Source organism: Limulus polyphemus, unplaced genomic scaffold (assembly GCF_000517525.1).
Source record: "Limulus polyphemus unplaced genomic scaffold, Limulus_polyphemus-2.1.2 Scaffold2846, whole genome shotgun sequence".
Taxonomy (NCBI): Eukaryota; Metazoa; Arthropoda; class Merostomata; order Xiphosura; family Limulidae; genus Limulus; species Limulus polyphemus.
This window is the reverse complement of record NW_013668456.1, coordinates 67,927-93,818: the sequence shown is the minus strand read 5'-3', so window position 1 is coordinate 93,818 and position 25,892 is coordinate 67,927. Positions and strand designations below refer to the sequence as shown.

General features: G+C 32.0%; 2 protein-coding genes across 2 annotated transcripts in view; both read right to left on the bottom strand.

The window, feature by feature from the left end:
- LOC106468043 (centrosomal protein of 104 kDa-like) overlaps window positions 1-17,378 on the bottom strand; it is a 49,850-nt gene extending 32,472 nt beyond the window's left edge. The window contains exons 1-11 of the mRNA XM_022396345.1: window positions 17,122-17,378; window positions 15,198-15,289; window positions 13,554-13,677; window positions 9,904-10,042; window positions 7,153-7,224; window positions 6,481-6,506; window positions 5,848-5,954; window positions 4,261-4,316; window positions 2,901-3,056; window positions 2,258-2,288; window positions 1,494-1,647 (exon numbers count right to left, since the gene is read on the bottom strand). Coding sequence (XP_022252053.1) covers window positions 1,494-1,647; window positions 2,258-2,288; window positions 2,901-3,056; window positions 4,261-4,316; window positions 5,848-5,954; window positions 6,481-6,506; window positions 7,153-7,224; window positions 9,904-10,042; window positions 13,554-13,677; window positions 15,198-15,289; window positions 17,122-17,234 — 1,070 coding nt within the window. The 5' untranslated portion in view covers window positions 17,235-17,378. The remainder of the gene's footprint in view (window positions 1-1,493; window positions 1,648-2,257; window positions 2,289-2,900; window positions 3,057-4,260; window positions 4,317-5,847; window positions 5,955-6,480; window positions 6,507-7,152; window positions 7,225-9,903; window positions 10,043-13,553; window positions 13,678-15,197; window positions 15,290-17,121) is intronic.
- Window positions 17,379-19,603: 2,225 nt separating this feature from the next.
- LOC106468042 (ATP-binding cassette sub-family F member 3-like) overlaps window positions 19,604-25,892 on the bottom strand; it is a 38,223-nt gene continuing 31,934 nt past the window's right edge. The window contains exons 16-18 of the mRNA XM_022396348.1: window positions 24,781-24,913; window positions 21,113-21,200; window positions 19,604-20,483 (exon numbers count right to left, since the gene is read on the bottom strand). Of these exons, the coding sequence (XP_022252056.1) occupies window positions 20,331-20,483; window positions 21,113-21,200; window positions 24,781-24,913 (374 nt within the window). The 3' untranslated portion in view covers window positions 19,604-20,330. The remainder of the gene's footprint in view (window positions 20,484-21,112; window positions 21,201-24,780; window positions 24,914-25,892) is intronic.

Genomic DNA, 25,892 nt, shown 5'->3' with positions numbered 1-25,892 from the left:
CCTACCCTCAAATTTAAATTCCTTTAGGCAGGATTAGAGTAAAATAATCTACAAGGCCTTGGGCGTGGTCAAATACATCAATCGAAAGGGTTTGACCTCCTGAAACTAAAACTGTAATTCGATCTCAAATTGTTCAAGAGATGATGGAGCTATGAGCTATTTGAAACCAAAAAAAACACTCAGAGCCATTCTATGAGCTGCTATGCCATGGCTAAAAACAGCAAACTAATATACTGAAATGAGCATAAAACTAAATATGTAACACACTCTTGTTTAAAGGTAAAATCAGAGTACTAGGCATTGAATCTTTGAGAACTGCATCTACTTGAACACCAGGGAATTCCTGTTCAGTTCAGGTTTGTTACAAAGAACATTGTCAGGGTCTTATGTATATGAGTGGGCTGAGGATTGTTCTACAGTAGGTGTCTGTGACTTGTTGGCGATAAATTCAAACAATAAACAGGATAGCACACAATCCACTTGTTTTAAAATAATATATTCAAAACAAGTCAAACATGTATACAATAATTCTTTACGCTATAGGAAATCACAGTTTTATCTAAAACTAAATAATTCTCTTTTTTTGTCAAAAGTCCACTTAGGCTGATTCAATTACTTTAGAATCCAATTGACAAGACAAATTATTTTTCTCTATTCTTATCAGTGAATAATTCACTTACGTTACCCTGTGGGTTACCATAGTTGTATCTCGAACTCCAAATAATTCTTTTTCTTGTCAAAAGTCCACTTAGGCTGATTCAATTACTTTAGAATCCAATTGACAAAACAAACTATTTTTCTCTGCTTTTATCACAATAGTATCAGTGAATAATTCACTTATGCTATCCTGTGGGTTACCACAGTTGTATCCTGAACTTCAAATAATTGTCTTCTGTTTGTCAAAGTCCACACAGACGGGTTTAATTACTTAAGAATACCCTTTGACAAGACAAATTCTTCTTCTTATCTCTATTAAACTGTGAAACTCTAAAATATTGCACTTTATGGCTAAACACTCACACGCCATCTAACTTTGCTAACTAATTTTCTAGACTGAACTGCACTTTTTCTCTACTTTTTACTTTACTTCACTTTTCTTCTTTCTTAACTTGCACTCATGAGCCACCTATATATATATACTTTGTTCACTGAGGCCTGGAATGTTCGACAAACTATGCGAGCAATGATTCAACAATACTCAGTCAACGAGAAACATACTGAAGATTCAAGTAATGTGACATCAACAATATTAGTAAAGCCTAGACAACAATGTTAGTGCAAACACAACGTATGACTCTTTCTAAGTTACGTAACTAAACCTGTCATAACTATCACCCTTAAAATGATTAACTGTTAACTCTCTTGTTAGGAAAAACTAAGGTCAGTTTAGGTCAGTGGAAACACCATATGTAAACAACAACCACCAGGATTAGCACAATAGTTTAGAGCAGTTCAAATTAGAAGTTCATAAACATATATTTCAATTGATTCACCTCTTCAAGGCTGGAATGATGCGATCCTCATAAGCTGAAAAACTATTGGGTGGTGATTTTCTGTGATGGTCAGAAGGTTCAGGTGGTGGAGTAGGTGGTTTAGGTTTTGGTGCCGGTGGGGTTTTCACAGTCTCCAGTTTTGGTAGTTTTAATTCTGATAAAAAAAATAAAGATACTTCCTACACTTCAAACTTTTAAAGAAAAGTATCATTCAAACAGTTTCCATTTTAAACTGTTTATCCATATTCTACTTATGATGAAAAAAATCACATGGTATATGAGAAAGACGTCTATATGACTGCACCGTTAAAAGAGATAATGCAAAGTGGGTATAACATAAGTTAAACCCACTCTTTGGTTCTCTTGATTCTTCTATACAAAATATTTTTTTAAATTTTACTTGCAACAGATTACATTATTGGCTAAAGATTCCAATAATGACAGTTGAAAAAAAAAAGGCATGATAAAAACAAAAGGGAAGAGGTTTAAAACAAACCAAATAAACTTCAATATCTAGAAGACTAGGTATACATAATTCCTTAAACAGATCAAATTTATTTATCTATCTAAAAATCTAACATTACAGTTATATTAATTTTTTTTTATATTTAAATGAGATATAAGCAACATTTCAATATTTAACATGAATTTTTAAATTCTAAATAAATGCACATATAAAATGACCAATATATATTGATAACCAGCTGTATGTGAGCCACTCTCAAAGAAAATAGCTGAAATCAGATAATAAAGGTACAACTCACCTCCTCGTGACATGTCGAGGTTAGGATTATACTGCAAAACATACAGACATAGAATTATGTTTATATATATATTATTAGAATATATTTAAATAAGAGTGTTTCAGATCACAGGATTCATTACAACAGAAAAACAGTAAAAAAATTAATCGTCCTAAATTCAATAGGTATTTCTGTAAATCAGTTCTTGAACTTTGTAATAAGCAGTAAATAAATATATATATATATACAGTACTATGATTACAAGAACCTCACACAATTTGGCATGTAATCCAAGTTCACCACATCACTTATTTCAAATTTCCATGCTTGAAGTTAGGAGTAAGAATTCATTCATTAACAGAGGTTTTGAATTAGGAAAAAACAATTTTTTGAAATTCTATATTCACACCATTTATTTATGAAACTTTAAAAAGAAATCTATCAGCTGAAATATTCTATCTCAAGCACTTAACCTTACATTAACATATTCTTCTTTATATCATGGGATATGTTTGGGTATTTAAAAATATTTGTATAAATATGCCTATACTGCTTAAAAAAACACCCTTAAAATGTAGACCTCAATGTGGCCTGTTCCAATGAATCTTAATGGGGGTGCACTTAGGTGTTAGTCTTTGTGCATGTATCAAAACTAAGATTTTACCCCATCCATTTCCAGCAAGTCTGGTAGTCCAAGTCTTTCATAAGCCTGCAATCGGTACTCATCGATTTCTTTCTTCTTTGCACGAGCCTTATCAAAATCTTCTACTTCAACTGCCATTTGTTTTTCAATAGTAAACTTTCCCAGTTTTTCTCCGACCTAGAAATTCAACAAAAGCAATATTTATTGATACATTTAGCACTTCATAATCTATATATAAAACTAATTAACTATATCAACTTCAGTGACATTGGTTGACCAATTTATATATATAAAAAATAATTATTTAATACAAAAAATCAACCAATTCAGTTTCTAAAGTATTTGTACACTTGGTATTTTCAACCTGAATAGTAATTTATGCAAAATGTGGGCTAAATAGCCCAGTCAGAAACCAGTAGGGTTCAGACACAGCGGTACCCAATTTAGAGACTGACCAGAGAAAGAGCTAACACTGAACATCACCTGCTACCTACACAGCAAATCTGTCAGTGTTGTGATGCTCCAACATCACCTGCTGCGTACACAGCAAATGTTAATAAAACAGCAGAACTGACTGTCAGTGTTGTGATGCTCCAACATCACCTGCTACCTACACAGCAAATCTGTCAGTGTTGTGATGCTCCAACATCACCTGCTGCATACACAGCAAATGTTAATAAAACAGCAGAACTGACTGTCAGTGTTGAGATGCTCCAACATCACCTGCTGCGTACACAGCAAATGTTAATAAAACAGCAGAACTGACTGTCAGTGTTGTGATGCTCTAACATCACCTGCTGCATACACAGTAAATCTTAATAAAACAGCAGAACTGACTGTCAGTGTTGTGATGCTCCAACATCACCTGCTGCGTACACAGTAAATCTTAATAAAACAGCAGAACTGACTGTCAGTGTTGTGATGCTCCAACATCACCTGCTGCATACACAGTAAATATTAATAAAACAGCAGAACTGATTGTCAGTGTTGTGATGCTCCAACATCACCTGCTGCGTACACAGCAAATGTTAATAAAACAGCAGAACTGACTGTCAGTGTTGTGATGCTCCAACATCACCTGCTACGTACACAGCAAATCTTAATAAAACAGCAGAACTGACTGTCAGTGTTGTAATGCTCCCATAACTAAAAATGTAGAGAATGTTTAGTAGCATATCATGACTCAAAGTGTTGACGTTCTGGTCCTCAGCCCATCAGGCTAATGACCAGGTCATGTTCGACCAATTTGTACATCCATTAATAACTAACACATAAAGTGACTTTAACATGTACAGCTGCATGTAAATTAAGAACCATGTCAAGGACTAAAAGAAACTGCAGTAATAATAACAACAAAACAAAAAAACGAATTAATTTTCACCTCTTTTAATTCTTTCATTGCATTCTTCAGTTTCTTTGCATACACAAATCTTTCTTCTGGAAAGAAAAATTAGAAGAAAATGGTTGTTTTTTTTCTACTGATACATTCCAGACAGTTCCACGATCACAACTGTTGTATTTAATATCTGTATATACTTAGCATTTGTCTGACTTCAATGTTTGCGTTAAAGGTGATCAACGTATTTTCTCATCATTATATCACGTTAAAATTTTTTTAAAGAAGATATCATTTAATTACTCAGTTAATTTTTAATGTTGATGGAGAGAAGTAACTCTGTGCAATAATTTTTTTTTTATTGCCCTACATTTCACTTAGTGTTATTTTAAATATTCTTAAATAAAACATTTTGAATGTAATATTTATCTCTTCAGTATTCTTTAACAAGACACTGTCATGTGCAACAATTCTTTAACAAGACATTGTTTTATTCATCAGTTAATTATTCTGTGTTATTTAACTAAACAATTTAATTTGCAACAATGACTTCAATATTCTTTAATAAAGGAGTTTTTACAACAGTTAACTACTGTGCATTTTTAACAATATGTTACAATAATAGTTATTCAACAATAATTATTCAATATTCTCTAATAAAACACTATTTTACATACCAGTTAATAATGCAGATTTTAACAATACACATTTTAAGAAAACACCAGTGCCTGTGTAATTCAATCATGAACGGTTCTATAATAAATCATGTTTAAAATTTTCAGTAAATAATTATTATAATCATGAGATTGGGAAAGAGGAGCAAAAGCCTCCAGAGATCCAGAGTTCCCAGCCAGGTCTGGGGCAGAAACTATAGGAGTAAAGAGGGCAAAGCCTCTTGAGGCTCTTGCATTTTGAACTAATTAGAAAAAAAATTAATGGCTCAAAATTGAAAAAAATACATATATTTCCAGTTTCCGATAGCTATTAATATTTCAACTGTTTTCATTTTCAGTTAGGTCTCAAAAAACGATCTTTTACAACACTGTTAATTTCATTTGTTCTAGCCTCATCATTTGTTTCAATAATTTTTATTTTACAAATATAGCAGATGGCTGGATGCTTGCATTGTTACAGTAGGGGTAGGAAGCATGTGTTCAAAGTGACAAGTGGAGAAAACTCTTTATGGTGTCAATGGTTGTAATTTTTGCCATAAAGAGTTTTCTCCTCTTGTCACTTTGAACACATGCTTCCTACCCCTACTGTAACAATGCAAGCATCCAGCCATTTGCTATATTTGTAAAAATTTCGTTGGTTGGATATCGTTATACATATAGGAAATCAAATTTCATTTTATTGACACAAACAACAATCTTACATTCTGACCTTTGACCGACTCTAAATGTGTACATTTGGAAGGTATAAAACGATCCAGATTTGTCCCACAGTCCACCGATCGATCAGTGGGTCGATGTAATCTACACTACTAAACCGCCACCCAAAACTTTTCTCATCAATTTCACATAAATCATGAGATCATCGTAGAAATGGTCAATAGATGCTATTCTGCAGACAGGCAAAAAATTCTCATACCTGATATTATGTCCAGGAAAATGTAAATTGTCTCCAACTCACCAGAAATTGCTTTTTGCTTCTTTACTTCTAGTTTTCGTAGTAATGTCACTACTTCTCCTTCAACGTACAGTGATACACTGAGATCGTCCAAAGGTGATATGACGTCACTTGTAACGGTAAATAAATCACATTTCCTTATTATTATAAAACATTAGAGTTTGAAATATAAAAACAAAAACTGTGAAATATAATTATAATAAACTATACAAGAAGAAGAAGAGTTGGTTAAACCTAACATTTTATTCACGAATAATTATATTATTACATTTTTAAGATGCTTATTTCGATAGCAACGTATCAGAAAAATAGGATTCATTTTATAAATAGTTTTTGATAACCTTAATGCAGAATTTAGGGGTGTCTTGTAATGACTATTGCTTGGTCATGTAAGAAAAAAACACTTAACTCATAAATTTGTTAATTTAATGTTTATCCACTGTCAGTCAAATACTTATTTCAAACAACGAGGAACAAGTTAGTCTTACAGTCTACCAATTATGTAACATAATATAAAGACTAGATCATATAATATTGATCTACTAAGTGCTATGTTCCATTTCATTCTAAACATAACTCGGAAAAAGACGAGCAAATATAGTGTTTGAATGAAAATGAAGTAAAGTAATGACTTACTTTTTTATCACATTTTCTTTATCTTTCTAAAGAGAAAAAAAAACATCAGCCATATGTGAGTGCTATAAAATTTCTATATCATGATATTCTATTGTTAAAATTGTAAGTTCAGTTCATTTAAGTAAATTTCCTGATAAGGACAACACAAAAAAGCATGTTTTTTAACTTAGCTTTCTTAATTAAAAATTTTCAATATTGAAATTAATTATATAAAATATTTAAAAAAAAAGTCAATATTTCTGGTTTACTTACGTTACTTTCTTTAACTTTAAGAGGGTCTGTGACTAGATTAACGCAAGATTGTATAGATTTAACAGTAGAAGGTATGTCTTTGGAATAGAATAATACAAAACAACAGATGAACTTTTTTTTAATTCAAGAAGCTTCTTCCTTTCTCTCCTCCCAGACTCTTTGTTCAGTATATAATTGGTATTCTGTGGTAAATGCTATTAAGTGAGATAAACAGGGAATTATTTCATCTTCAACAGAGCTTAGCTAACTGCTTGTGTGCATGTTATTAATGGCGTCCACGGTCACTGACGAGGAGTGGAATTCTCCGAAACTAGTCTGGCTCACACCTCCAATGAAAGAATGGACCATTCCAAGCTTTTACTTGTTGTTAAACAAATGTTTAAACAACTTGATTTATTCAATCATGTTATTAATACTTACAAAAATGTTTGGACTCTCCGATTCTTTTGCTATCATCTCTTCCCCAATAATATTGATAGCAATAACTCCAATCTAAAATTAAAAATACAAATAATTAAATTCAAAAAGTATTATGTTTATTCTATCGACTTCAAAAATGATGAAATATTCATAAAATAATGTCTGACTGAAGATACTTGAGCTCAGAATTTGTTTCCAAAGAGCCTTGGACCTAATTTCTAGTCAATTTTTAAAACAAATTTCTCAAGAAATTATCATTAGTTGGAAACTCTAAGTTAATATCTTCAGTAAAAATACTGTTGTAATGGTTTCTTGCATTATTCGGGTTCCTTTTTATTATTCAGTAAAAATACTGTTGTAATGGTTTCTGGCATTTTTGGGTTCTTTTTTTATTATTCAGTAAACATACTGTTGTAATTGTTCATGGCATTGTTCAGGTTCGTTTTTATCATTCAGTAAAAATACCATTGTAATGGTTTCTGGCATTGTTTGAGTTCTTTTTTTTATTATTCAGTAAACATATTGTTGTAATTGTTCATGGCATTGTTCGAGTTCTTTTTTATCATTCAGTAAAATTATTGTTGTAATGGTTTCTGGCATTGTTTGGGTTCTTTTTTTATCATTCAGTAAAAATACTGTTGTAATGGTTTCTGGCATTGTTTGGGTTCTTTTTTTTATTATTCAGTAAACATATTGTTGTAATTGTTCATGGCATTGTTCGAGTTATTTTTTATCATTCAGTAAAAATACTGTTGTAATGGTTTCTGACATTGTTTGGGTTCTTTTTTTATCATGCAGTAAACATATTGTTGTAATTGTTCATGGCATTGTTCAAGTTCTTTCTTATCATTCAGTAAAAATACTGTTGTAATGGTTTCTGGCATTGTTTGGGTTCTTTTTTTTTATTATGCAGTAAAAATAATGCAAAGTTCAATACACTTGTAAAAAAATGTAAAGTTCTACAAGATATTGTGATTGGATATAAATCAATAGATAAAAGTAAACAATAAACAGTAGTTGTTCAAATAATTTAATCACTAGTCAACAATGAGCCAAGTAATGAGTCATTATAATGTAGATGCCAGCCAATGATAACTACACAATCACGTACTTGTTAAATTTCCATTGTATCAAATCAGTAGTTGATCAACAACACTGTAACGGATCCACTAACTATTTCGTTTACTAAATAACACACTAATATTACAGTAGTTTTCCCAAAATATCTAAAAACTTTATGATATCACGTGTATGTCATATCAAATGTACAAGTTCAGAAAATTTGTAAAAACCTCACATCACCCTATTCTATGTCATGTCAAAAACCCCTCTAGTGAACAATACTAAAAAATTTCTAGAAACTACACATCACCAGTGGAGGATCCAGGATTTTGAAAACAGATAGGTGTGATGATTCTGAATGTAAACGAAGAGTTTTCGGGACTTCTTTGGTAGGAGTTAAATGGGTTATTTAGATTTGTTATAATGGTTGCTAGATGTTTTTATTGCTTTTTTATTTTTTAAAAATTTAATATGAAATACCACTACATTCTTCCCCCCCTCTAAGATATAATTTTTGCAATTATTTTGATTTTATTTTCAAAATGGGGGGGTGGGGTGTGCCTAGCCTGTATTCACCCTATACTATGTCATGTCAAAACTCCCTCTAGCAAACAATACTAAATGTTTGTTTACGCACAAAGCTACACAATTGGCTATTTGTGCTGTGCCCAATACAGATATTGAAATCCAATGTTTAACATTATATTTTTATACTGGTGAAATATTTTCTTAAACCTTCAAGATGGGTCTAGTTCTCAAGCCATGCTTATCTTGTAATGTGAAATTTCCCACTGGCCAAACAACAATACAAACATCTATATCAATAACATAGCTTACAACCCTACAACAATGTGGTCAATGATAGGTCAAGTAATATATAAAATAGCAATAACTGATCACATTATTGCACAGAAGAAGTCATATGTGGGTCAAAACAATATATATGCACTGGCCAGTGTTATAAATGGATCACAGTGTTAGAGACCAATTTATTTTGGGGTCATATAATGTTAACACTAGTCAACAGTGGTTCAGATTAACATAAATATGTATCCAAATGGTTTAGTGAGTGTTAGGTTATGTGTGTAAATACTTACAAGTTACAGTCGGGTAGGACTTGTGTAACATAAATATGTATCCTGAAGGTATAGCGAGTGTTAGGTTATGTGTATAAATACTTACAAGTTACAGTTGGGTAGGACTTGTGTAACATAAATATGTATCCTAAAGGTATAGCGATATATCCTAAAGGTATAGTAAAGGAATGTGTTGATGTACCTGAATGTTTTCTCAGCATAGTTTCTCTAAATAGGAATTTAACTATCCTATATTAATTTCCATTGTGTATTCGTGAATTTGATTGTTGAACTATACAAGCAATATAACAGCATATATAAGTGATATTAATTTGTTGATTGTAGACATACACTCATGGCATGGATTGCAAGAATGTAATATATATATTGTTGATTAAACATTAGTGAACAAAATAACACTTATTTTTTTATGGGATTGAACCTTAAAGAATCATGCTCAAGATACAGAAAGTTATATTATTTCAACCATTATTGAGTTATTTATATTCAGCTCACTATTACCTTGTGATTATATTATTCTAATCCACTAATGACTAGAATTTACATTAATCTGAACCACTGTTGACCAGTATATACATACGACAAGTCCTACCTGACTGTAGGTGTTGAATCTATTAACATGGTTCTGATGAAACACTAGTTTGATGTACAGAGCTGCTGAGTCCAAGAGTGCAGACTTTAGTTCTCTGGCCTTGTAGTCAGTTTCAACATTTTCACTAAGAGACATCTGTCTAATGAAGTACAATAAAACAGGTGATATGTGTAAAGTAACATCATAAAATTTCTTATAAATAAAACAATAACACACGCACATCCTCAGATGTTAGTGTTTATGTATACATCACATGAAGTCGATTTTAATCTGACCGACAGTTAACACTTTGTACGTGATTAAAAACAAAGAGCTTGTGGCTTTTCTAGTAAATATGAAAACATGCCTCACTCATCAAATTTGTATGGATATGATAAAGCAAAAATCCAGCTGATGAATACAGCAAAGTAATCTTACTTGTTAAAGTAGCTGGTCTGGTAAAAAAACCCAGTGGCACATCAGTATGTCTGCAGATTTATACTGCTAGAAACCGGGTCTTTCGATACCCGTGGTGGGCAGATAGCCCTCTGTGTAGCTTTGTGCTTAATAACAAACAATAACAACAACAACAACAGTCTGGTAAAAGAAATATGTTTAAAGTTTAAATAAAATATGTTTCCAAGTATATAATATTCCTGACCTAACTTAGCATTCTAAGTATTAAGACCTTGCCAAGCTGACTTAACTAGTAGAAACTTCATTGGAACAAAAACTTTGATCACCATTACTGTTTTTCTAACTTATATTGTACTTACACATATACTGTTTTCTCATTCAGATAAGAATAATAACCACAATAACTAGAGAAACGTCAGGAAATGTATCAACGGGTTAAATCTGAATCCTCTATCTCTGACCAAAGACTAAGCTCAAAACTGAATCAAACTATAAGTCCACTTACTGCAAGTTAAACTAGTGTTAACTTTGCACTCAAATTCAAGCAAAAATAATGCTCAACTCATTAATACAAACATACAAAGTTGAACAAGTCTTACGAGTTTCACCAGATACATAAAAGGGGTCTAAAGTTTAAATAAGACAAGTTAACACTTTAAAAATATATCACCCTTCACCACTGCATCGAATCCCTTCTTACAGGAGCAAACCCAGCTTTTTATGCAATAACTAAATATACTGATAAAGTCAACTTTGTACATTAATGCACTCAACATGCAAGATCTGTATACAATGGGAGTTGAGCTCTTAGGATTGGTTGTCACTAACCCTTATCCCATTCCCCCAACAAGAAAGAGAGCTTTCAATTTGTGGATGTCACGTACTATCTTCCATGTAAAAAAGTTGGTTAACTGCTAATCAGTGACTTGTGTGTGCTTACATTGCAAAACAGGGAAAGTTAACGTGCTACTTGAGTGACTTTCTGTGCCCAAACTCAGGGTATGCTATACTCTCCTGTATAGGATTCTCCTACTAACTTTATAAATATACCTGTCAAAGCTATACAACATACAAGAAAGAATCATACACTACTTAACACTAGGAATAAAAGACTTTATAAGGCCAAATAAAATAAAATATATACGTTTTAGCGCCTCCGTACGCTTCCTTTTTTTTTTTTTTTGTCAGCCGCCTTTTGGTGATTTTTTTCCCTTGTCTTAATTATCGTTTTTCGATCATATAAAGAAACAAAGAAGACTTCTGAACAAAAATGAGATGGAAACAGTTGACTTATTTGTCATAAATTCTGTATCTTTTTGATGAAAAAATGAAAAAAACAAGACTTCTGTTTAACATAGTCCCTTTGAAAACAAGTACTTGGCCTAATTATCAATTTTTAGTATGTCATTTAAACAATCTACGTTTCGCTTTACGTCTTCAGGAGCATTCCACTAAAATACAAACCGTAACTACAAAATTACTAGTATTAATATGTCTATTACACTCCAATGTAACTTACATAAATTAAATAAACATACACTAATTACAAAGACACACAAAAAAGAAAAACACTCGAAACAGTATTTGTCAGTGACAATACTAAATACTGGTGAACTTCTAATGGTACTGTATTCCCATTACATAACAACATTCTAGCATGCCATTTTTCTAGCCTCTAATGAAAAACAAGATGAGTTGTTATTAAAGAATCTCTTGCCATCAAGACAATTTAATGTCCAGGATTCTTCAGTTTTAACTCGATCCTAAGAGGGGATAACGAAAACAATTTTAATCAGTAAAATGAACCCCGAGATACACAAATTTATTTATTGAAAGTAACTTCGTTTTATTAAATATACATGTTTATTTTTTATTTCATGTATATTGATTTAGCTCTCATATCAAGGTCGGTGAATTACAATAGTAAAACTTGGCTAATTAGCTGGTTTTGAGAGGCGCGTAGCGTGAAAGCGACAAAGATGTTACCAGGAGACAAACACAAACAAAAATACACACGGTAAACGTAGTTAAAAGTGTACCGGTGGAACAGCACTAGGTTTACGGATACAACGTTCAAATTCAGGGATCGATTCCCCACGGTGAACAGAGCAGATAACCCAATGTGGTTTTGCTCTAAAACAAACAAAAAGTACAGTTAAAAATCGTTTCGCTGTGGGCTGGGGATAACAGCCCTTCAAGTTCACGTCGCCCTATTAACTTAGTGGTCCCATTTATAGTATTAGTTTCTCCAAAATTTGTGCCACCAGAGTATGCGAATTGAGGATCTGGTTAATACTGATTCCCAAACGAAACACAAGAACCATTTTTGAGCTTTTGAAAAGAAAGTTAATTTTTCGCAAACAAGGCACGGGAAAAAATGTCTTCTTTCGAAGATGATTTCCAAGTTCGGGGGGAGAGAGGTGTTAAAATGTTATATAATATATATAAAAGAAAAGAAATTAGTGATCCCCATTTTTATTTATTTATCACCAATAGAATTGGTTTCAAACTGTAAAACACTGCCTTATGAAGCTGAATAAAAACAGAATGGTTAGAACTCTAAATCCTTATATTAAGACGTACAGTACAACTCATACAGTTTGGCCACTCCTGTTTGTTTGTTGATTAATTAAGCACAAAGCTACACCATGCTGTGTCCACTACGAGTATCGAAACCCGGTTTTTAGCGACTTGAGCTGAACTGAACCACTTGGGGGTACGAACACAGATATGCGCAGAGTTAATTGAAATCTAGTTAAAATCTGATCAATTAAAAAAAGGGGTTACGTTTTCTTGAAATAGCATAAAAACTTTAACATTTTCACGCATAATTGAATAAAGACCAACGACCATTTTAAAGTGAATATTTGGTCATTATAACTAGTAATACATCGAAAAGTTTAGTATCATTCCTGTCCTCGTGCATCATATGTGTAATCGTGCAAGAACCGGTTAGATAAAGATTATTGTTTGTTTGTTTGTTTAGAATTTGGCGCAAAGCTACACGAGGGCTATCTGCGCTAGCCGTCCCTAATTTAGCAGTGAAAGACTAGAGGGAAGGTAGCTAGTCATCACCACCCACCGCCAACTCTTGATCTACTACTTTTACCAACAAATAGTGGGATTAACCGTCACATTATAACGCCCCCACGAACCCGCGACCCTCAGATTGCGAGTCGAGCACCCTAACCAACCACCTGGCCATGCCGGGCAAATAAAGATTATGAAGTAATCAAAATACAAAATATGCTTACCCTACATTTGCCCATTTTACGTTTCGAGGAACCTTTGGTTTTCGTTCAGATCTTATTTTCGGCTCATCTGGTACATCTTCTTCACCTTTTGGTAGTGTACCGAAGAGTAAGTCTATTTTGGAGGCTATTTGAAAAATAAGTCGGAAAAAATCTAAAATGTCAGAATTACTCTACTTGTAATTAAAAATAAAATAAAAAACTAATTCTGAGAGAACAAAAATCCATTCTAATTACTGGCGTGTTTCTATTCCACTAAGAATTTTAAACAGTTCTTGGCTATTCTAAATATTGGTGAGCTTTTAATTCCGCTAACAATGTGAAACAGTTTTTGAGCTATTCTAAATACTGGTGAGCTTTTAATTCCGCTAACAATGTTCAACAACTAGTAAAATTCCGCTAACAATGTTCAACAACTAGTAAAATTTTCTAAATACTGACGAGCTTCTAATTCCGCTAACAATGTGAAACAGTTTTTGGGCTGTTCTAAATACTGGTGAGCTTTTAATTCCGCTAACAATGTTCAACAACTAGTAAAATTTTCTAAATACTGACGAGCTTCTAATTCCGCTAACAATGTGAAACAGTTTTTGAGCTATTCTAAATACTGGTGAGCCTGTTTCACATTGTTAGCGGAATTAGAAGCTCGTCAGTATTTAGAATTTTCGAGCTATTCTAAATACTGACGAGCTTCTAATTCCGCTAACAATGTGAAACAGTTTTTGAGCTATTCTAAATACTGACGAGCTTTTAATTCCGCTAACAATGTTCAACAACTAGTAAAATTTTCTAAATACTGACGAGCTTCCAAAATATTGAATTTTCTGCTGGGGCTGATAAAGTTACGACGTAACTGAAAATATGATCAGTTGCCAAAAGTAACCCTGTTAAAAGTTGAATAAGAAATCAGAACTTTTTTTGTTCAAATTAATGTTTTAAATAATAATAAACTTCGTGAATCGAGTAAAATTTGCTTAAAATGGCAATTTAGTACTCTGACTATATAGGAGTTGTTGACTATAATTAACCAATAAAAAACGTGTAAACAAATTCTTTATAAATGGTGTCATACGTTTTAATGTACTGAACACGATAATCGACGTTTATTTTAAACTCCAAATTAAACAGCATAACAACTACGTTCTTGATAATTATTGTGATTGAACTATATTAACACAATGATATTTCACACATCTTTTAGACATTGATAGTTAAGCCTAATATATTTATTCGTTTCAGTATTATTTGCTCGCTGTTGACAAGAGTAACGCATCACATATTTGACTGGGTGACGTTATTCGTTTTTACGACGACACATGTTCCACTTGATATGCTATGAAAAAGGGTTCACTACTCCTGGTATGCCTTGTATAACTGCATGATAAAAACTAGTTGTTTTATATTATTACACGACATAACCACTGATAAACTCATCTAGTTTACACAGTATAACTCAAAACTATAAAAAAACATATAACACATAGATAGATAGATATTCTAAAACACACATAAAAAAAGTTTTCGTTTTCAAAGTCAAAAATTAAAAGCACACACACACTCTAGTTTAATAACGTCAATATAAGTATGCTATACACACTTGGCTTTTTGCACGTCAGTTTATTAAAATAAATAAACATTAATATTTACCAATAAGGTACTGATGGGAGAGGATTTGTAACTTGTAAATCTTAGTTTTTGTTTCGAGCTTAAGAACCAGTTCTTGAGGATAATGGGGATACCTAAATACAACAAAAAGGAATTCAGACAAAAAATAGTTATCGGTCAACAGATATGATTTTCAACACAAATCAAAGAATTATTGTATTAATTTAAAGTTTTTTTTGCCAAAAGAAGAATATACGTTTGTTTGCTTAACATGTAACTTATATATACTAAATAAGTTAAAAGAACGAACTCTGACTGCAGAATGTATCTTTATTCTTCTGTATTTCGCTTTAGAATGTACTCGGAGCCGTTTCGTAACCCAGAAAAAATTTAATTAGGCTAAGCTTGTTATTAGGCGCAAAGCTACTCAATGGGCTATCTGTGTATTTCCGTTCTCTTGACGAAAGTTATATATAGTTTAAATTTGTCCAAAATACCGTGAGGCAAATTACATAAGTGTTTAAAGATTGCTGTAACATATTTTTCAGCCCTAATTGTATATTCTTTGACGAGTACGTATTTTACTTGGTTCTGAAAGCTGCTCGTTCGTCACCACATAGTTAATATTATAATTCCACGGGCCTCTTTGATTAGTGGACCCGTAACTACGCTGTTGCTGCCATGTCAGTATGTCACTGGCATCAGGCCGCTTTTTAGCAAGTTGAATGTAGTGCCTTAGACCTTGCGCAATATTAGTGATGAGCCCTTTATAGAAAGTTAAATGTGTTTGTTTGTAATTAAACACAAAACTACACAATGGGCTATCTGTACTCTGCCCACCACTTACTTTTTAGTAAGTTTCATGTCAGATTGAAGAAATATATTACCAAACGAAAGAGGTTATAAATATAAAATCACAACGCCACGATCGGCAGTTTTTTGCACCACTAGATTTAATTTTACGGAACTATGAAATACAATTGCATCCGATGACGCCTATGGTTAATCTTCATAAAAACTATTTCTGCTTTAGTACAGGGCAGGTACTTTTTATCTGTTGTTTGTTTAACCAGTTGAGTATACATCAGCTCTAGTGTTAATTAGTTTGATAATTATTCAAATCAATTAATTCTTTACTGTTCAAATACGGCTTTTTATCAGAATATTCTAAAATAATGGAACTATCTACCTTATTTATTGTATGGTGTTACTTAATCAAATACAATGCTACCATATTTAGTCTTAGTGTTTTCAATGTAAACGGCGATATACGAGATAAACAGACAGATCAGATCCACTCCTGCTGTGGAACTGTTGCCCAGGGGGAGGGCAACCAGTTAGAAGCACTCAACGCCTACATGACTACTATTAACTGGTTAGCGGGATTTACAGGCACAGTCATAACGCAGAGCGTGTTCAGCAGCATATCGCGGCCCGAACCTTGGCCCTTCCAATCCGAAGTCTAGCCCCAGTTTAGTAACACTAGCACGAAATGTTACAGAGGGAATTAATAACCTGGTCTGCAATGAAAACAAATCATTGAGTCTTATTTTGAAATTAACGAATATGTAAAAATAATAAATGCTTTTGTCTTTCCAAAGAACAATTAAAATTGATGCGATAAATTTAGGAGTCATACGTAAAAGGCACCAGTGTACATATTCCAAACTAGGTTGACTGAAGTATTTTATTTTTTCAAGTTAAACAGGTGGTATAAATTATAACACTGCAAATAATTTTGAAAATTAATCACTCAAAGTTTTTCATTCTGCAATTAAAACCAACAGTTCAGATAATTCTAAACCAGAACATTTATCAATTAAAAAAATGAGAGAAAATCTAAAACCGATTATTTTCTCCCTCCTAAATATTTAAAATGAAGGAAATTACATTATTACAAAAATAAAGGCAACTTAGTCTGAAAAACCTAATCATTAGTGTTACGTAAGCGTAAATATGTTTTTACCGTTTGGACTGCCATCCTTTAGTTGTTGGGTCATGTTCGTTAAGTTCGGCTGCCAGGTAATTTTCATCTTCTCCGGACACCTGGACCACTCTGAAGTCTACTTTGTGTGGCATTTGTTCAAAAAAATTATATTAAAAACTGGTGAAAAACACAGGAAGTTAAGAAAATCTGACAAGCAACGCATTTGACGTACATGCTAGCCGATGACAAACTTCATGTTTTCCCTCCGTTATCCCCTAACGACCAAAATCCTCGTACCACGAGCTAACGATTGCCATGGCGACGACGTAACCGCAACAATGTGTTGTTTGATTTTTAGCACATCGATAGTATTCAGGAATATGTTTATAGTTGATTTTTTTTAACACGTTCTTCTAAAATACCATTTTCACTTCGGATTTCATGAACAAAACCAATTGATATCAGCTCATTTTAAAGTCAATCGATATCCCCAAGGTCTGAACTACATAAAAATGTTCACGCAGCGTATACAGATTTTTAAATATGTAAACACCGTCTACGTAGTACATTCGAGTATCGTAAATAAAAGAATGGTCGAAAATTTATAGGTTTAAGGGTTCTGATAAATTTAGGATGACAGATCGTCGTCAACAAAATTTTGTACACTTTTTTGTGCTTAGATTTTTTTTATTATCATTAAAACTTATCTTTTAATTCTAATAAATAGTTTTTTTCAAGTTATTAGTAAACTACTATTAAGGTATATAAAACAAGCCAAAAAATTAGAGGCTATTTCTAACGTTTACATTCTGTTGGTGTACTTAGAAATGTAAATATAGTAAGCAACTTGTGTGTTTGCAATTAGAGTACTTGTCAAACACGATTATCTACAGAAACATTGAATACCCGGGTGTAATATGAACATCGAACTAACACTTAATAAACTACTATTTTTATTCAGGTGATTATTCATTTGTTAGAGGGAGTTAATGAGGTCAAAAATGATTCAGTTCTATTCTGTCGCTTAAACCTTCAACGAGATATTTGTGTATGAAAAATATACTGAACGAATTAATAATAATAAAAAATTCCTACACGTAACAATGCCACGAAAACAAAATTTTAAGAACAACATACATCGTAAACAGTGTTAAGCTGATGACAAATCAATTTGTGTAGTTTAATTTTTGATTGATGTTAACCTTATATATTCATTACTTGGGGTGTACTATTAATCAGCAATTACAAGTTAATGGGTATGTTACCATACAGTTTCCATGGCAAGGACAGAAATATATTAAATATATATTTGGAAAGAATGAATTTAAATCACGAGGCATCCATGTATACAAAGTAAACGTTTGATTCACGTCACACAGAAAAAGTAACAATAAAAAAAAATAAAAAGAACAGCACATTTACCCGCAAACTCTGTTTACCCCATTTGCTTATATGGTTGATTAGAAACCGATAGACATACACGTTTATTTTAATACTTACGAAACCAAATACTCACTATACAGACATGCTGTAAAATTCAGTGATTGAGTGTGTAGCCACTAAAGAAATAATAAACAAAAGGTATACCTATATATATTTCAACTTAAGTTCACTGTATATGGATGAGAAATTTTATTTCACGTAATTTTTTTCTATTTATATGGTTTATTCCTGATGCATGTTTCTCTCCCACACACACACACAAGTGACACTGTTAATCATTAAATAGCTTACTGAACGAGAAAAGTTGGTTTCTTGAAAGTTGTAGAAACTGGATTTGATCAGATAACTAACTTTCTGTGAAGTCAAGCCGTTTGCTCACTACACACCTTGGAAATAGCCAATCTTTGTGAACTGTGCTATAATCTTTGCTCGAAACAGCTGTTGCCAGTAAACTTCAAGCTAAGAGTCTCATGCCAACACACTGTCTTTTAGAAAATCAAGAACTTGTGGCATACTAGTAACAGAAATTAAAAAAGTAAAATAAAATCCTTAAAGTATCACATTCATATGAAAGGCTGTCATAGCAACTACTAATAAACATAAAATTCTAATTAAAAGCAGGTGATTTTATCTAAAGTAATTCTTATTTAAAAGAGCTTCTATCGACTTCATTCCCAAGTGCAGAATGTGAAAATGTACAATTACTTTGATCTTGTTAAACCAATCAGATTGTAATGTCTGATGTACTCAGAAAATATTATCAAATAAAACTCTTAAAAATAAAAGCTAACATGTCAACAATTAAGGCACAATTTCAAAATTGTATCAAGCAGTCATAGTTTTCTGGTAAAATGTATACATTCAACAATCGAAAAAGTGATCAAATATACTGAACACTTGTCAAGAATGATCACTTCTTCATCATTTTTTTTTTTGGTCAGTCTGTAGTGATATTTCACTGGTACACAAACCCAACCTCACAAATGGAAATTGTGACTGGGCCAGATGATATTTTAAAAGGGTCACTAAAATACTTAACTCAGGCCTTGTGTTTAAAGAACTCAAGCATCACACTGTGAAGGATCACATGGTTTTTATCAAGTGGAGATAATTCAAAATACATAATATTGAAAAAAAACAAATATTTATATAAATAATATAGGCTTGATTTATCTTTAAAACAGGTTATTAACCAAACGATAAATATAGTACTGTAGGTCACATGGTCATCCTTTAAAGTTGCACCAGCAATCACAGTAAAACATGCTTTACTGTTATTCCTTCAAAACAATTTTTCTATTTTATTACATTTATTTTCACTAAAACACCAAAACTGTAAGACACAACATTTCTGCACCACCAATGCTTTATCTCTTGACAAAGAAAGAAAAATTATTTTTGGTCACCTGTCACATTTGATAGAATAAGAAAGTTCTTACAAAATTATATAAAAAAATTAAGAAAAATTCTGGTATTGCAAAGCATCTCTTACTTTAACTAAATTGTGACAACTTTGGACACAAATTACCAACAACTTTCAAGTTAACATTCAAAATGACTTTAAAATAAGTCTGGTAAACAGACCTTTCTTTTTTACTAACGAGTCTTTATTATCGTATAAAATACTTTCTCACAACAGACAATTTTTTCATCATCATGAATAATGCCAACTATTTAATACACAATTCGGTATATATACATATATATACACATGTAAGTGAAACGTATTATAATTATAGACAAAATAACAAAAGATGCTCGCACGAATGCTAAACCTATTGTGTCTTACAGCTTCTTTTCCCACATTAAGCTTGGGCAGCCAATTCATTTTCTACAGCTCTTCTATACTCTACAAAACCCCCTTCTATAGTATGTACGGTTCCTTCTGTACACACCCACAGCTCCTTGCATACCAACTGAATTAGTTGCTCATCGTGGGATACCAACACAACTCCTCCCTGTAAGAGTACAATTCATAAGCTTTACTCTAGCCTAAGTCAATGTACGAGAAATTATTTACAGTTAAATACAAGATTTTCTTATATTTTATCAGAATTAATTATTACAAATACAACAATAACAATTAATTACACAGATTTTTTTACAATATTGTTATTGTTCTACAGGCCTCATTTTCAAGGATTCCAATCCACAATGACAAAAGCTAAATACGTACGTAGCTTAACTCTTTAAACCTGTAATTTTTTGCACATTCTACTGGAATTATTTACACAATTTCTTAATAATTAACACCATACCTCATAAAACTTCAAATTTCATAATTTTGTGGATAATAATATGTTTTAGATTAGTTTTCAGCCAAAGAGCAAAGAGACAAATGTTATCGGGCACTGTCTGATGGGCATAAAAATCGGGATTTTTGGGGAGACGCTATAAGCGTCCGCTCTGGTTTAATGAGTTAAAGCTAATTGAACGTAGAAACTACAATAATTAATAAACACGTACTACATTTTTTTAAATATTTAAAATGTTGAATAAAAAAACATTATTAATAATCAAGCAAAAATAACATGAAAATTTGTTTGTTAATTTCACCTGAGCTATTATAACACCACAGCAATCTTACCGTGAATTTGTTTAATGCTTCTCCTAAAGCTTCAATGGTCTCAACATCGAGATGGTTAGTAGGCTCGTCAAGTATAAGAAAGTTAGGGCTGAAAATATATATCGCATACAGAGTTTTGTATTAAACCATACACAGTTGAAGTAAACAAGCATGACACTTCAAGAAAAAGTTAAGCCTAACCATCCCTGATTTTGAAATTACAGACAAGAGGGAAGTCAACACCTACTGCCAACACTTGAGGTGCTCTTCTCAAGTTGTCCAAGTTGGCAGTAATATGGCTTAAACCATGTAACCTCAGATCCAGCATGCTAAACACTGGTACCAACTACATGTGCTTGTGACAATGTACAGAGTTGCGACTATTTACTTCAGTGAGTGCTTGTGATATTGTACAAGAAGGTATGAACTGTGATTACTACGGGGAATGCTCGTGATATTGTACAACAAGGTATGACTGATTACTACGGGGAATGCTCGTGATATTGTACAAGGTATGACTGTGATTACTATGGGGAATACTTGTGATATTGTACAAGAAGGTATTACTGTGATTACTGTGGGGAATACTTGTGATATTGTACAAGAAGGTATTACTGTGATTACTACGGGGAATGCTTGTGATATTGTACAAGAAGGTATGACTGTGATTACTACGGGGAATGCTTGTGATATTGTACAAGGTATGACTGTGATTACTACAGGGAATGCTCATGATATTGTACAAGGTATTACTGTGATTACTACAGGGAATACTTGTGATATTGTACAAGAAGGTATGACTGTGATTACTACGGGGAATGCTTGTGATATTGTACAAGAAGGTATGACTGTGATTACTACGGGGAATGCTCGTGATATTGTACAACAAGGTATGACTGTGATTACTACGGGGAATGCTCGTGATATTGTACAACAAGGTATGACTGTGATTACTACGGGGAATGCTCGTGATATTGTACAACAAGGTATGACTGATTACTACGGGGAATGCTCGTGATATTGTACAAGGTATGACTGTGATTACTATGGGGAATGCTTGCATTATCATACTATGGTGTATAATTGTGGTGGCGTATTACAAATGTTTTAAGTTCCAAATTTTACAAGAAAATATCTAAAAGACTAGAAAACCAGACTCACTTGTCACATCCTCTCTTTCACAAATTGCTAATAGCTCTCTTACCGATGTTTTATACTATATTATTTATAAACCAACAATAGAAAGTCAAAGTTTTAAATTATCAAATGAAATATTATATTACCTTGTTTTATGTACAGAGAATAGTCTATATCACCTCCATTTCGAAAAATTTTCTCATGGGAATCACATGGACAGGCTTAGCTCAATTTTTTAAAGGCTCTTATCGCATAGTTAAAAAGCCAGAAAAATTATCATAGTTATAGAACATTGTTTGCTTTGTTCGTGTTATTATTCTGTGTCCTTAGGTGCATTATTTAATTAAATACAAATTATTTAGTGTAGTAGTACAATTAGCATAAAAAAGTAGGCTTAAGTTTCATCGACAGTTGACAGCAGAAAAACAAAAGACCCAGGTAAATACTGTATTTCTTGTTTTTCACGTGTATTCTTTATTTATTACTATTATTATAAAAGTAAATAAAACATAAAAACTGGAAACTTGTTAGGTTAGATTAGGTAAGATAATGAAATATTAAAAATTATTCACAAGATATGTCCAAAAGCAGCTCGTGCATTACATAATTCGATACAGTAACATGAACTACATATTTGCCAAGTGATTTACAACTTGTGTGGCAGAGTTATTACTTAAACAGTTCGAAGGGCAATAAAAAATTTAAATTTAGATTGAAACAAATGTATACTGTTAAGAGCTTTAAGCTAATTAGGTTATATATTTGTGGTTTCCTGTTACAGTTTGCAATCACTCTATAAAGAAATAAAAGGGTAATTTCAAGTTATTTCCTTTTCTTTTTATGGTGGTTACAAGGTCAGACAAATCAACCAACCCCTTAAAGAGTTAAGGTAGAGAAAATAATGGATAAAATATATAGTTTTTCTGGATACAAAAAGTTTAATATTTATTTAGGAGATTTTAGAGATTACACAAATGAAATTTCGAAACTTTCAGATAAAGTATTTTAAATCTTTCCATGAAAATCACTTTGGAGTTGGAGCGGTCAACATTCCAGCTCTATGCATTTGCAGACAAATGTTTAGTAAAAATACATCATTAAAAATTCTGATTTGTCTATAAAAGACTTGTAATGTTTAATCAAAGCTTTGGAAATTTTGTGAAGATACACAAAACATTTTAAAAGTTAGAGTATTAAAACTCTGATTGTTATTTTGGGGTCAGGAGGTCGGTGTAATCTACCAAGCAAACAGCAAGAGGGTTAAATAAAATTCTAATTGATTCTATAGCATGCATTTGACATCATACATTTACTAGAATTAAGGTTTATTTTATAATCCAATATGTACTACAGAAATTAATGATGTATAACTGTCTAAATCATTAAAGATTATCCTTTTATAATCCAATACGCACTACAGAAATTAATGATGTATAATTGTTTAAATCATTAAAGATTATCCTTTTATAATCCAATATGCACTACAGAAATGAACGATGTATAACTGTCTAAATCATTAAAGATTTAAAGATTATCCTTTTATAATCCAATACGCACTACAGAAATTAATGATGTATAATTGTCTAAATCATTAAACATTTAAAGATTATCCTTTTATAATCCAATACGAAATACAGAAATTAATGATGTATAACTGTCTAAATCATTAAACATTTAAAGATTATCCTTTTATAATCCAATACGAAATACAGAAATTAATGATGTATAATTGTCTAAATCATTAAAGATTATCCTTTTATAATCCAATATGCACTACAAAAATTAATGATGTATAACTGTCTAAATCATTAAAGATTTAAAGATTATCCTCTTATAATCCAATACGAAATACAGAAATTAAATATGTATAATTGTCTAAATCATTAAAGATTATCCTTTTATAATCCAATATGCACTACAGAAATTAACAATGTATAACTGTCTAAATCATTAAACATTTAAAGATTATCCTTTTATAATCCAATACGCACTACAGAAGTTAACAATGTATAACTGTCTAAATCATTAAACATTTAAAGATTATCCTTTTATAATCCAATACGAAATACAGAAATTAATGATGTATAACTGTCTAAATCATTAAACATTTAAAGATTATCCTTTTATAATCCAATACGCACTACAGAAATTAATGATGTATAACTGTCTAAATCATTAAAGATTATCCTTTTATAATCCAATACGCACTACAGAAATTAACAATGTATAACTGTCTAAATCATTAAAGATTATCCTTTTATAATCCAATACGCACTACAGAAATTAACAATGTATAACTGTCTAAATCATTAAAGATTATCCTTTTATAATCCAATACGCACTACAGAAATTAACAATGTATAACTGTCTAAATCATTAAAGATTATCCTTTTATAATCCAATACGCAATACAGAAATTAATGTATAACTGTCTAAATCATTAAAGATTTAAAGATTATCCTTGAAAATTCATTCTTTTAATCCTAGTCTTAGAAAAGCCATTGAATTTTTTGTTCACAAAAGTGTATAAACTGTCCATAATTACTACTTACAAAAGCATGGACATTGCAGCAAAAGCAACCCTACTCTTCTGACCACCAGAAAGACTTGCAATAGGTTGCAAAGAAAGATCACCCGTTACACCGAACCTTCCCAATTGTCTTCTATATTCTTCTGATGATTTACCTAGTGAATAATAATTGTATTAGGCTTAGGAAAAGCTAAAAAAAACAACTAGTATCTGATATTCTTGACTAAAATGAGTAGAATAAACCTTTTTCATTGTTAGAATGCTAAATAATAGATGTAATATTTTACCTTGAAAACATTCTTGTCTTACGATAAAATGATCTCCATACAAGTTTAGTTTTTAACCATACAACTTCAGACACAAAGGGATAATGTACGAAAATACTAAATTTTATAAGGGTGAATTGATGAGACACAAGGTAACCATAGTAACTTTCCACCTCTCCTAACTATTTCATTAATATTTATTACTATTTAGGACTTTCTCAATTTGTTGATTTAGTCTTAAGTTTTACTTTAAATGTACAAACAAATCACATTTATAAGTAGATATAAATGTGATTTTTTTAAAACAATCTTACACTTCGTATTTGTAATACCTGTTGAATGTCTCGGGAAAGGCACAACAATTGGCAAAATTACATTAAACCTGTATACTAGTTGACAACTCAAGAACAGGAAGAGAATTATGTATTGATTTGCTTTGATAGAATTTGGTGTTATCAGAGAGAGGACTGGTTATCTTGATGTGTTGTATTATGTCTTTTTTGATTCATATCAGAAGAGTAACAGGGAAAACTGATCTGTTGTCTACAAATGATATGTGGTCACAGTAAACATTTTCTGTAACCACTCTACATATGTACGTGTGGACCACTCTACCATCACTATCCTATCTGTGTGTGTGTGGACCACTCTACCGTCACTATCCCATCTGTGTGTGTGTGTGGACCACTCTACCATCACTATCCCATCTGTGTGTGTGTGTGGACCACTCTACCGTCACTATCCCATCTGTGTGTGTGTGTGTGGACCACTCTACCGTCACTATCCCATCTGTGTGTGTGTGTGGGACCACTCTACCGTCACTATCCCATCTGTGTGTGTGTGTGGAGACCACTCCACCGTCACTATC